The 12,109-nt window shown below is 41.7% G+C and overlaps 1 protein-coding gene across 5 annotated transcripts in view; it reads left to right on the top strand.

The window, feature by feature from the left end:
* The window catches only part of Efcab5 (EF-hand calcium binding domain 5), a 133,953-nt gene that overhangs the window by 97,488 nt on the left and 24,356 nt on the right, over window positions 1-12,109 (top strand). For all 5 annotated transcript variants that reach the window (XM_076577575.1, XM_076577577.1, XM_076577576.1 and 2 more), the window contains exons 15-17: window positions 2,366-2,655; window positions 5,139-5,308; window positions 6,275-6,503. In XM_076577575.1, coding sequence (XP_076433690.1) covers window positions 2,366-2,655; window positions 5,139-5,308; window positions 6,275-6,503 — 689 coding nt within the window. The remainder of the gene's footprint in view (window positions 1-2,365; window positions 2,656-5,138; window positions 5,309-6,274; window positions 6,504-12,109) is intronic.

Raw genomic sequence — 12,109 nt, 5'->3', positions numbered from 1 at the left:
TGTTGAATGAAAAAGCAAATCCTGGGGCTGGAGGAGAGTCCTGGGGCTGGAGGAGAGTCCTGGGGCTGGAGGAGAGTCCTGGGGCTGGAGGAGAGTCCTGGGGCTGGAGGAGAGTCCTGGGGCTGGAGGAGAGTCCTGGGGCTGGAGGAGAGTCCTGGGGCTGGAGGAGAGTCCTGGGGCTGGAGGAGAGTCCTGGGGCTGGAGGAGAGTCCTGGGGCTGGAGGAGAGTCCTGGGGCTGGAGGAGAGTCCTGGGGCTGAACTCCTGGACTCTTTTCTCTTTTCAGCAGTTAAGAGTCCTTGCTGCTCATGCTGAGAGCCTGAGTTCAATTTCCAGCTTCTACTTCAGGTGGCTCACAACTGCCTGTGACTCCAGCTCCAGGGGATCCAACATCCTCTTGTTGTCTCTATGGACACACACACACACACACACACACACACACACACACACACACACACACACACACACACAACCATGAAGACAGGTATACACATAAACAAACACAAAATAATCATTTTTTTTTTTTAGCAAGGGGCTAGAGAGATAGCTCAGAAGTTAAGAATACTGGCTACACTATGATTCCCAGCACCCACATGCCAGCTCACAACCATCTGTAACTCCAGTTTCAGGGGATCTGACACCCTCTCCTAGCCTCCAAGAATACCAGGCATGCAAATGGTACACAGACATATTTGCAGGCAAAACGCCCACACACATAAAGAATAAAAATTAAGTTAATTACATTTAAAGATAAAAGATAACAAAAACATTTTAAAAGCAAGTTCAAGAAAACTATATGTGGTTTGATAATCTTTGTGTAGTGTTTACAAACAGGTAAAACTAAACTGTGTAATGCTAGGAATATTCATGTGCAACACGGCCACTGTTATGTAACTGCGACAGTGTGAGGGGGAAAAGCCAAATTTCAGGTAAGAGATGCTAGGAGATGGGCTAGAACAGGGTAGAAGAGGATGAAAAAGGTAACTTCCTGATAACGTTCAAGTCTGATGGTAGATTCATCACTGTACAAAGAAAAATAGAAGAGGAGCTGGCTCGGAGGTTAAGAATACTGGCTGCTCTTCCAGAGGACCTGGGTTCGATTTCCAGCTCCCACATGGTGGCTCACAAACATCTGTTATGAGATGAACTCCAGTTCTGTGGGATCTGACGCCCTCTTCAGGCCACCAAGGGCACCAGGCACACATGTGATACACAGACACGCATGCAGGCAAACACATAAAATAATAACATTTTTAAAAAGAAAAATGAAAGAGAAGATCTAGAGCATACTTTAGTGGTGGAGTGCTGCTTCCAAAACCTCGTGATCTTTATGCCTTTGCCTCCTGAGTCCTGCAAAGTTCTGTGTGTGTGTGTGTGTATGTGTGTGTTATGTGTGTGATGTGTAGTGTGTATGTGTGTGTTATGTGTGTGGTGTGTGTGTAATGTGTGTGGTGTGTGTAAGTGAGTGTGTGTGTGGTCTGTGTAGTGTGTGTGTGGTGTGTGTAGTGTGTGTGTATAGTATGTGTAGCATGTGTATGTGTGTGTGTGTGGTACATGTATGGTGTGTGTGTGGTGTGTGGTGTGTGTGGTGTGTGTGTGTGGTGTGTGTATGTGTGGTATGTATATAGTATGTGTGTGTGGTGTGGTGTGTGTGTATGGTGTGTGGTGTGTGTGTGTGGTACATGTATGGTGTGTGTGTGGTGTGTGTAGTGTGTGTGTATAGTATGTGTAGCGTGTGTATGTGTGTGTGTATGGTACATGTATGGTGTGTGTGTGGTGTGTGGTGTGTGTGGTGTGTGTGTGTGGTGTGTGTATGTGTGGTATGTATGTAGTATGTGTGTGTGGTGTGGTGTGTGTGTATGGTGTGGTGTGTGTGTGTGTGTGTGTGTGTGTGTGTGTGTGTGTGTGTGGTGTGTCCTAGAGACTGAACCCAGGGCTTTGTGAATGCTAGGCAAGTGCATTATCACTGAGCCATATTCCTAGCCAAACAGGCAGTGTTTTAGTTTAGTTTTAAAAATATGTATGAATCATTCACCATTGGTAAACTCTGTTTTGGGTTATAAAATTAGGAATGGAAATGGGTGACCACAAAGGACAGTGCCAAAGAACAACAGGATAGGATATGGAAGACAAACAGGAGGGTGACAGCAGACCCTGGGAATTCACCTGGCTAGAGGTAGAGTTAAAACATAGCTGGCGGCACCGAAGTCATGCTGAATTAGTCTCGGAAGTCCGTCACAGTGCTCAGAAATCCCTTTAGTGTATTCAGTTGTCCATAGAACATACATGTAAGAGGAAAATGAAAAGATTTCCCATAGGTAAATGAACTTTTAGTCTGCTCTCTGTTTCTCACTTATGTTTTTTAGCTAAACTGCACATCCAATTTCCAAAGCCACATCCTGGTCATGAAATAAAGTTGTCTTCAGAGCAGTTTCAGAAGTACATAGAATTGGTTGTGGCTGAACTCAGGGGCAACGAGGACCAAGTTCTGGACAGTGTTGTGGAGTTTCTGATGAGTTCTTTAGAGAGGAGCCACACTGAGGGTCTAAGGAACTGTGCAAGACGGAAGTGGCTCCATCAGATCCAACATGCTGCAGAGACAAGTGGGGTGTCCCTGGAGCCAGTGTATGCCGAGACCTTTAGGGCCCTCACCCAGGTACGCTTTCTTCTTCTTGTTGTTGTTGTTTTGTTTTTTCGAAACAGGGTCTCTCTGTAGGTTTGGAGCCTGCCCTGGAACTCGCTCTGTAGACCAGGCTGGCTTTGAACTCACAGAGAATCTGCCTGGCTCTGCCTCCCGAGTGCTGGGATTAAAGGCATGCACCACCACCACCCGGCTCCAGGTATGCTTTCTAAAGTACTATAAAAGGAAATGTTTTCTCACAGTATGTCATATTCAATGGCTGCATAAGAGGAACACAAAATTTGCTTGAAAAAAATCACTGAATGCTGAAAAAAATCATTGAGTGATACTAAAGATGATTCATTTATTACAAAAAAATTATAAATGACTCAAGCCTAAGTAAGGGGCTAGAGATGGAGTTCAATTGCTAGCATGCCTAGCATGTATGAAGCTCTGGGTTCAATCCCCAGCTCTTTGTTAACCAGATATGAGTGGCGCATACTTGCAATCTCAAATCTCAGAAGGTAGACCCAAGATAATCAGAATTTAAAAATCATCCTTGGCTACAAACTGAATTTTAGGCCAGGCTGGGCTACATAAAGTTCTGTCTTAGAAAAAAAAATACATATGGGCTGTAGAGATGGCTCAGTGGTTAAGAGCACTGACTGCTCTTTGAGAGGACCCGGGTTCAATTCCCAGCACCCACATGGCAGCTCACAACTGTCTGTGACTCTGTAACTGTCTGTCAGTTCCTGGAGATCTGACACTGTTATACCAATGCACGTTAAATAAATTATTTAAAAAATACATACAAATAAAGCAAGCTAAGTGAGATAAACCCGGGATGATTGGAGCAAGACAGAAAGATATGGAAATGATGACCTGGAAACTTATTTGTTCTGAGATTCTCATATGCCAAGACTAGATAATAGAATGATAATGAAAAATGCCAGTAGGGAGATATACAACAGTGCAAGCTACATTTACTTTGCATGATGATTGAGGAACAATTTACCCATCAAAAAAGAATTTTTGTTTAAATTTTATTTTTATTATTGGGGAGCATGCTAGGAATGTGTGTAGAGGTGAACAGACAATTTGTGGGGACAATTTTCTCCTTTCACCAAGTGGCTTTCATACTGGTTCAGGAAACCTTTCAGGTTAGCCAGAACTACATAGTGAGGGCAAGCAGGCAAAGAGCAATGCTTTGTTCTCCCACGCCCTGTATATAGGCTGCCACCAGAAGGTGTGGCCCAGATCTAAGCTAGATCTCTCCTCCCCAAAAAAAGATCCAGATTTAGGGTGGATCTCAAATAATTCAATCAAGAAAAATTCTTCACAGGTGTGCCCAGTGGCTTCTGCTTTGATTAGTTTGAGATGTAGTCACCTTGACAATCAAGAACAGCAGGGGATAAGGATGAGTACAGACTATGAAACTAAACGAGAAGGGAACAAGAGGTGTTGAGAGAGGGGAGCCCAAAGGGTCCCATGTGACATGAAAACAGAAAGGAGGCTGTGCAGTGGGGGGACAAGGGAGAGAAAAGAAGGGGGGAAGAAGAAACAACAAAAGCAAACTTTGCCGGGCGGTGGCGGCGCACGCCTTTAATCCCAGCACTCGGGAGGCAGAGGCAGGTGGATCTCTGTGAGTTTGAGGCCAGCCTGGCCTACAAAGCGAGTCCCAGGACAGCTAGGACTGTTATACAAGGAAACCCTATCTCAAAAAAACGAAAGGAAAGCAAACTTTGATGAATGCCACACTGAAACCTAATCTTTATATGCAAATTTTAGAACAGAAAGTCTACAGTCTTAGTCTCCAAGAAACTTTCCTGATATGTCCCTGATCAGATCCAGGCTGTTAAGAATTCTTTGAGGCTGGGAAAATGGTTCAGCTGTTAAGTACACTTGTTGCACTTGCAGAGGGGACCCACCTTCAATTCCTGGCACCCCCATGGTGACTCACAGTCACTTGTAACTCTAGTTCCAGGAGATCTAATGTTCTCTGCTGGCACCAGGCATGCACATGTAGCACACCCATACACAGAACATAAAAATAAAGAAATCTTTTTAAAACCTAAAACAAATCCTCGGGAACTTTGTTTTCACACTCATGTTTAGATGGTGAAAGGTGAGTAGAACGCAGGCATCCCCTCGCTGGAACCCTCTGAAATCAGTGCTCTTTGCTGAAGTCCCTCACCTCCAACTAAGATTGTGGTTCCAAGGGATCAAAGTTTTGAACCTTTAAATTGGATTAGAGTTAAGAGGTTTTATTTTGTTTGGGTTGTGTTTGTTTTCAGTAAAGCAGTCTAACTAAACATAAGACACCCATTCCACTGACTAAATTCAGGTTTGAAGGGCAGTGTGGTATCTGCCTTTTTCCCCTCTGCCCATGATTGGTAATCTCTGTCACTTATTCAATGAAATCATTGGTGCTAGATTCCCAAATAGGTTAGCAAAGGAATTAGGGGATCTTTGTAGCCACTGACAAATGCAAATCCATGATCAGAAATATTTTGCCACAGGATGCTGAAGCTCATGGAAATAAGAAGATCAGTGCTCACATTTCCCTCTTAGAAGAAAACCTCTTCCTGCCAGAGAGAGGGGATGTTCTCTTGAGGAATGTGGCTTGTACCCTAGATGATGCTCCCTTTGTACTGAACAAAGTGCTCTACAGGGACATGAAAGGAATCAGGTAAGAACTTGTTGAAGAGTCGGTTTCTTTCTATTCGTTTTAAAGATAGGAACTCATGGACTTCAGGCTGGCCTCCAACTCATTATGGGGTCAAGGCTGGCCTTGAACTCCTGATCCTCCTGCCTCTACCTTCCAAGTGCTGGATTACAGGTGTGTGCCATCATGCCTGGCTCTGGTTACATCTTTCTAAAATAGTATTTTCCCTTCTGAAGTAAGCAAGCATTGAACCTCGGTGATTTGCTCAAGAGAGAACTGTCTCTAAGCAACCAGTGCTTCCAGAATGGAACCAGATGGGCTTCCAGTCCTAAATGGTTTTTGTTGTTGTTGTATTTTATCAATTAATTTATTTTGTGTGTATGGATGTTTTGCTGGCATGTATGTCTGTGTACCACTTGCATGCCTGGTGTCTGCAGAGGCCAGAAGAGGATGTCAGGTCCCCTGGAACTAGAGTTATTGTCAGTTATGAGCCACCACGTGGGTTCTGGAAATCGAACCTAGGTCCTCTGCAAGAGAAACAGTGCTCTTAACTGCTAGTCCATCTCTCAAGCCCCATGATCCTAATTGGTTTTACCAGATCATTTCTAGACCTCACTCTGGAAATGCTTCACTGTTTAGGGGCTCGGCTTTACCATGTCGGCTCCATACCTTGTAGCCCCAGCATCTGGTCCATATCTATTTCCTCGAAGATCAAGGGTTGTCTCCTTGTCTCTGTTTCTCTTTTGCAGTACTGGAGATGGAACTGGGTGCCTCACACATGCCACACAAGCACTCTACCTTTGAACCACACTTCTAGCTCTGTAATGATTTTTTTCAAATCTTAACAAGTCAGACCCTCTAAACTGATATTACCCGATTCACCTCTCCTACATATATTGCTTAGAATCGTAGGAGACTATATTTTGTTTTCTCTATGGTTTAGTCTAAAGCCTGCCACTTTTCCCTATCCTTGTATCCACTTTTCAACAGTTTTACAGTAGTGGATGAAGGCAAGCCAATCCATGTCCCTCAAGTTCAGCACCATGGGAACATCTTCTTCTGGAATAGTTCCCGCAGGAAGAGTGAGCGTCATGGTTCATTCCTGGCTCTGCCTCTTCATGATGCATATATGAGGATCTTTGGGGTCCTGGCAATTGACACTCTTCGAGATCCCCATGAAGTAAACATCTTCCTACATCATGAGATCAAATTCTATCAGGTAAGTTAGAAGTCTACAAGAGCAGTAGTCGGCAGCTTCTCTGTCTAGATGTCTTCGAAGTCAAACCCAGAAGCAGATAAGGAGAGTAGAGCTGTATGTAGACAGCAGCATCATGCTTGTTCTGGTTTTTTTTTTTCTTTTTATGGATCAGCCTTTTGACATGTTCCCGATAATTTATGGAAAGACTTGGACACATCCATGCCTGAGCCTCTCTGGGAATATTGTTCATATGTGTCTCCTGGCATGAAGCATAGGAACAGAAACTGATGCTTTGTGCAGAACCAATGACCAAACCACTGAGACCCACAGAATAGGAACGAAAATGTAGAAGGGTGTGTGGGTTAGCTTTAACTGTTAACTTGATACAACCTGGAATGCCTGGGAAGAGAGTCTTCATGGGGACTTGTGTAGATTAGGTTAGCCTCTGGGTATGTCTGGGTGGGGGACTGTTATCTTGATACTTAATGATGTGGGAAGACCCAACCTGTTTTGGGCAGCACCACTCAAAGGCAGAGGGGTCCCGAACAGTGGTAGGAAAAAGCTGCCTGAGCATAGAAGCAAGTGAGCAAAGAGCCTTAATCTGTTCTCTTTCTACTCCTGACTGTGCCTGTGATGCTTTCTCAGAAGTTCTCAACCTTCCTAACGCCATGACCCTCATGCTGTGGTGACCCCCAACAATAAAATTATTTTCATTGTTACTTCATAACTTACTTTGCTACCGTTATGAATCATAATGTAAATACTTTTGGAGATAGAGATTTGTCAAAGGGGTCTCGACCCATGGGTCAAGAAGCACTCTTTTAGATGCTTTAAATTCCTGCCTTGACTTCCCTGAAGTAATGCACTACAATTTGGAGTTAACCCTTTCTTTCCTGAGTTGTGTCATGATTTTTTTTCACAGTAGCAAAAACGAAGCTAGGACAAAGGGATATGTCTGTTTTTATTAATAGTGCTCCCTATCCGTTCCTTTGTTCTTTCCACAAGAGGTGTGATACGCATCCTCACAGCTCCTGTTGAGTGTTGTAACTTCTGATGAAAATGAAGAAGCCCAAATATTTCTTGAGAATTCTTGTTTTCAAATTAGATCACGAAAATGATAGGCACATTTCAGACTGAGAAATAGCTAGAACATCTAGCTCTAATTTTATGGGTAGAGACTGCAATGAAGCTATAGATTTAAAGCCATGGAGGCTGTGGTCCATTGTAGTCTGATGTTTCTTCAGGCTGCCAGCTCACATAATGACACAGAGACTTATTAACTAATTAATTATGAAATCTCAGCCTGTAGCTTAGGCTTGTTCCTAACTAGCTCTTATAACTTAAATCAACCTATTTATCATCTTCACAGTGTACAAATATCCCACAACATTTCCCCCTTTTTGTCCAAATAAAAAGAAAAGGTTTTACCTCTAACATAGTAAAACTATATACAGTAAGGACAATTATCAGGTGTTGTCTAAATAAAGAGGAAGAGTTTTTAACTCTAACATAGTAAAACTATATACAATAAGAACCGTTATCAGGTAAGAATTATATTTACAATATCCAGTTCATTTGTATCTGGCAAATTCAGAGAAAGTACTGTACTATCTATCCTATCTCAGTGAGTCCAAAGTTTTAGACCTAAACCATTTTCAATCACTATTTGTATTACCATCATAAAAATATCTTTTCAGACCTTAAAACACCTTCTTAGATAAACAGCTTAAGCGCCTATGTTTCTTTGTTTGGTTTTTTGAGACAGGGTTCCTCTGTGTGGCCCTGGCTGTCCTGGAACTCACTCTGTAGACCAGGCTGGCTTCAGCTTCTATGTTTCCTAACCTTATAAACTTTATATCTCATATGTAAGTTTCTTTTATGAATTTGGTAACAAGGAAAACTATAACTACAACTATCTTGTCTTCAACCCCTCCAGAGACCTGAGAAGGATATAATGTTACCTGAGTAACAGGAAGTGCAGAGCAAGCAACTTCCTAAACTAAGAAATGACATAGACATCTGGCTGCCTGGACAGTCACCCAAGGTTCATCTGTAATGTTGGGGCATCCATCTTTGACCTGTGGACTTAGAATATCTGACAGAGTTCTCTGTGAAGTGGGAATTTTGAAGGACTGTGCTACCTTGTCTTGGCAAAGTTCAACATTGCTTTCTTTTGTGTTCTGCTTGTCCAGTTTAGACAGCATACTGTCAGCAGTCAAGGCAAGGGCAGTTTCTTGCCCAGTGGCTAACTTTAAAATAAAAGCACAATAAAAGCAAATACCATATGGAGGTTCTTTGATTCCCATCATCCCTTTCTTTAAGTAAATTGGTGCTGCCAGGAGCAGACGTGTCTCACTGTCATGAAAAGCCTTAGGTTATTAAAACATCTTAAATGCCATATTCTGTAGGTCTCTGAAGTGTTTGAAGACCACCTATTTATCTAAAATATATCTCTGTTCAATCTTGAAAACATACCTAGCATGACTACAAGTTTAATTATTAGAGATAACTAACTACTAACCTATATTTCTCAATTATCCTAAATAGCTTTCAAGGACTAGAACTTTACATTACATTTTAAATTGAGCTGCACAGGTACAATGTCTAAAACAAGAATAGAAACATATACACAGTATAACAAAAACAACCTTAAATTTGTATCAACATACAAAACCCCATATCAATGAAAATATTTTAGATTAATAGTTGTTTTTTTAGTTTAAATGTAGATTTACTAATCTACCCTTTTATTCTTTCTATATTATATCTCTCCTTTCTTCCCTTCAGAAAGAGATCCCTGAATCTAATCTCGTTTGTTTAGTTTTTTTTCTGACCATGATCAATAACAACTTGTAACCAATCCCCCTAACAATGACAAACATCCATACTTTAACAAATGACCAAAAACTACCTATGCCACCTCTTAGGAATGTGGACATCATCTTCTCTAGACTTCTTACTATTGTCTGAGGGTGATGACAACTTTAGGGAACCCTGAGAAAATTGGGATAATGATCAAGTCCTGGGAAACCTAGCTGTAACATTTGTGGTCCAGTCTCTGTTTAATGAGAAAGTTCAGAGCTTACTTGAAGTCCTGGATAGAGTAGTCTGTGAGACTGGATCTCTCAGCTAGCAGCTTTGAAGTTGTTCTGGATGCAGAATTTTGAGGAAACTGCAACAGAGGCATTCTGAGAGGCTGGGTCACTTGGGATAATTGTCTTTATTTGTGTTTGGTCCTTTTTTCTGAAAAAAAAAACCCACAAACTTTTAAAAGTAACATATATATCTGTATTAATGCAAGTATGGAATGTGCAGTGTACACAAGTCAGCTAAAGATGATTTTTTTGTTATATGTTGAGCAGGCAAAAGCCATCTGTCAACTTTATAAGTCCGTTTGGATTGCATAACCAAACTGTAATATAAATCTCTATTCATGCCATATGAAAGGATGGCATGCAATAATAAGTCATAAAGACTCTGTAGCCAACAAGGTTTATCATGTCTCATCCTGTCTCAGAGTTGTTCCCATATCAAGGGATCAGCTTACAGTGTCTTGTAGTCTTTCTTGTTGTTTTTCCCTCGTGTCTGTAGCCAAGATTTTCAGGAGGTCTCCACAATCAAATCTGATCCTTATTAATTTTGAAGGGAACCATAACTTTCGATTCCTGTGGAAACAAAGGCATAACCTCTTCCCCAACACAAAATATTTTCTGACTTCCATTTTGAAGTTAAGACATTCTTAAAATGTATACGTTGGTTTAATTTAGCAGTTTCCATAATCCAATGTCTCTCAGCAGTTGTTATTCTTTTCATATTATTTTACTCTCTCTTTAAAGACTTTAATTTATTACTTTTAAACTATTTTCTCTATGACCATGCATATCTATTTTCTTTTCTTTCTTCAGCATCTAAGCACATCTTTAAGCATATTGTACCTTTTTAGAGTTTTGTGTGTCTGGACCTGGCTTTCTGAGCACCTGCAGCGTTCCCTGACCATGAGACAAACATCAACCGGCCACCCCAGCCGCTGCACGGCTCTGGCAGCTGGCTCCTCTACCCCCATTCAATTCCCTGAGAGCCTAACCTCATGCCAGTGCCTTTACTACCCCAGCTCTGGGAAGCTGCTCAGTCTATGATGCAGCAGGCATTTTTACCCAGCATTCCAGCTGCTCAAGTGCTCTGCTGCACAGCAAAGCCTCTTAAAAGAGACCCATCTCTACACACTGAGCTGCCCGAGAGACCATTTTCTTACAAAAAAAGTCTTATGTGGATATTGGAGTCTCTAGGCTGGATTCAGATTTTTCTTTGGGCCTCCAGCTCACAAATAACGAGACAGAGACTTATTAATTAATTATGAAAGCTCAGCCTATAGCTTTGGCTTGTTCCTAACTAGCTTTTCTCCTCTTCCTTAGCCTTTCTCCTTCCCAGAGTCCTCTCTGTCCCCAGAAATACCACCTATACTTCCTGCCTAGCTATTGACCATTCCGCTCTTTATTAACCCCCATCACAGCAAATGCGTCTTCACCCAGGGTACACGTATCTCACAACAGTCTGTGGACTGTAGCAAGTCAGGAGCTTGCTGTGTCTGTGCTCTGTGTGTGGGTTGCTTTGTGCTTTGTGCTTTGCTTCCCCTTTCACCTCATGTCAAATGAAGATGAGACAAAGGTATCAGGAAGCAAATGGTAGAGTATGGAACTGTCAGTAAATTAGCTACTTACAGTCTTATTAGTGAGCATGCCCAAATGATTATAAATTAGGCCATTAGTCCTAGAAATTGAACTCCTGGGTTACCATTAGATGATTTTAATCAATCAATCTATCTATCTATCTATCATCTATCTATCTCCCTTTCTTGAATCTGATCTCTGTGTCTGTCTCTCCCACATATGTTGGTGTGTGTGTGTGTGTGTGTGTGTGTGTGTGTGTGTGTGTGATTTTGAAGAATTTGTGGTTCCTAGGGTTTTTTGAAAAGGTTACAACTGGTATTATGGACTTCTCTGTGGAACAGTCTTATGCTTATAGGAAGACTGTGTAACTAGCATTTGTAGATCTTGAAACCAGACATATTCTGTTCTGTTGACCTGATGGTAAAGGCCATACATATAAAAAAAATTAATATTGGGAGTCAGGTTAATTCTAGGAATTGGTGGATTGGTAGGTGTATCTCTGTGCATTCAAGGTTATCCTGGTCCACACAGCAAGTTCTAGGCTAGGCAGGCAGGGCCACATAATGAAAACCTGTCTCAATAATAATAATAATAATAATAATAATAATAATAATAATAATAGGCCGGGCGATGGTGGCGCACGCCTTTAATCCCAGCACTCGGGAGGCAGAGGCAGGCGGATCTCTGTGAGTTCGAGGCCAGCCTGGGCTACCAAGTGAGTTCCAGGAAAGGCGCAAAGCTACACAGAGAAACCCTGTCTCGAAAAAAACAAAAAAAAAACAACAAAATAATAATAATAATAATAATAATAATAATAATAATAATAGGGCTTTTCCTTTCTAAGTTTATCTTCTTCGGACAACACATATCTGTTGCAAAGCATAGAAAGTTATATGGGCCTCTCTACACTTTTGATGTCTTGATGATCCTTTTTTGCCTAACAGAATCTCAGAGTACTTT

Source organism: Peromyscus maniculatus, chromosome 8 (genome assembly GCF_049852395.1).
Source record: "Peromyscus maniculatus bairdii isolate BWxNUB_F1_BW_parent chromosome 8, HU_Pman_BW_mat_3.1, whole genome shotgun sequence".
NCBI classification, from domain to species: domain Eukaryota; kingdom Metazoa; phylum Chordata; class Mammalia; order Rodentia; family Cricetidae; genus Peromyscus; species Peromyscus maniculatus.
This window is presented reverse-complemented; position numbering and strand designations above follow the sequence as displayed.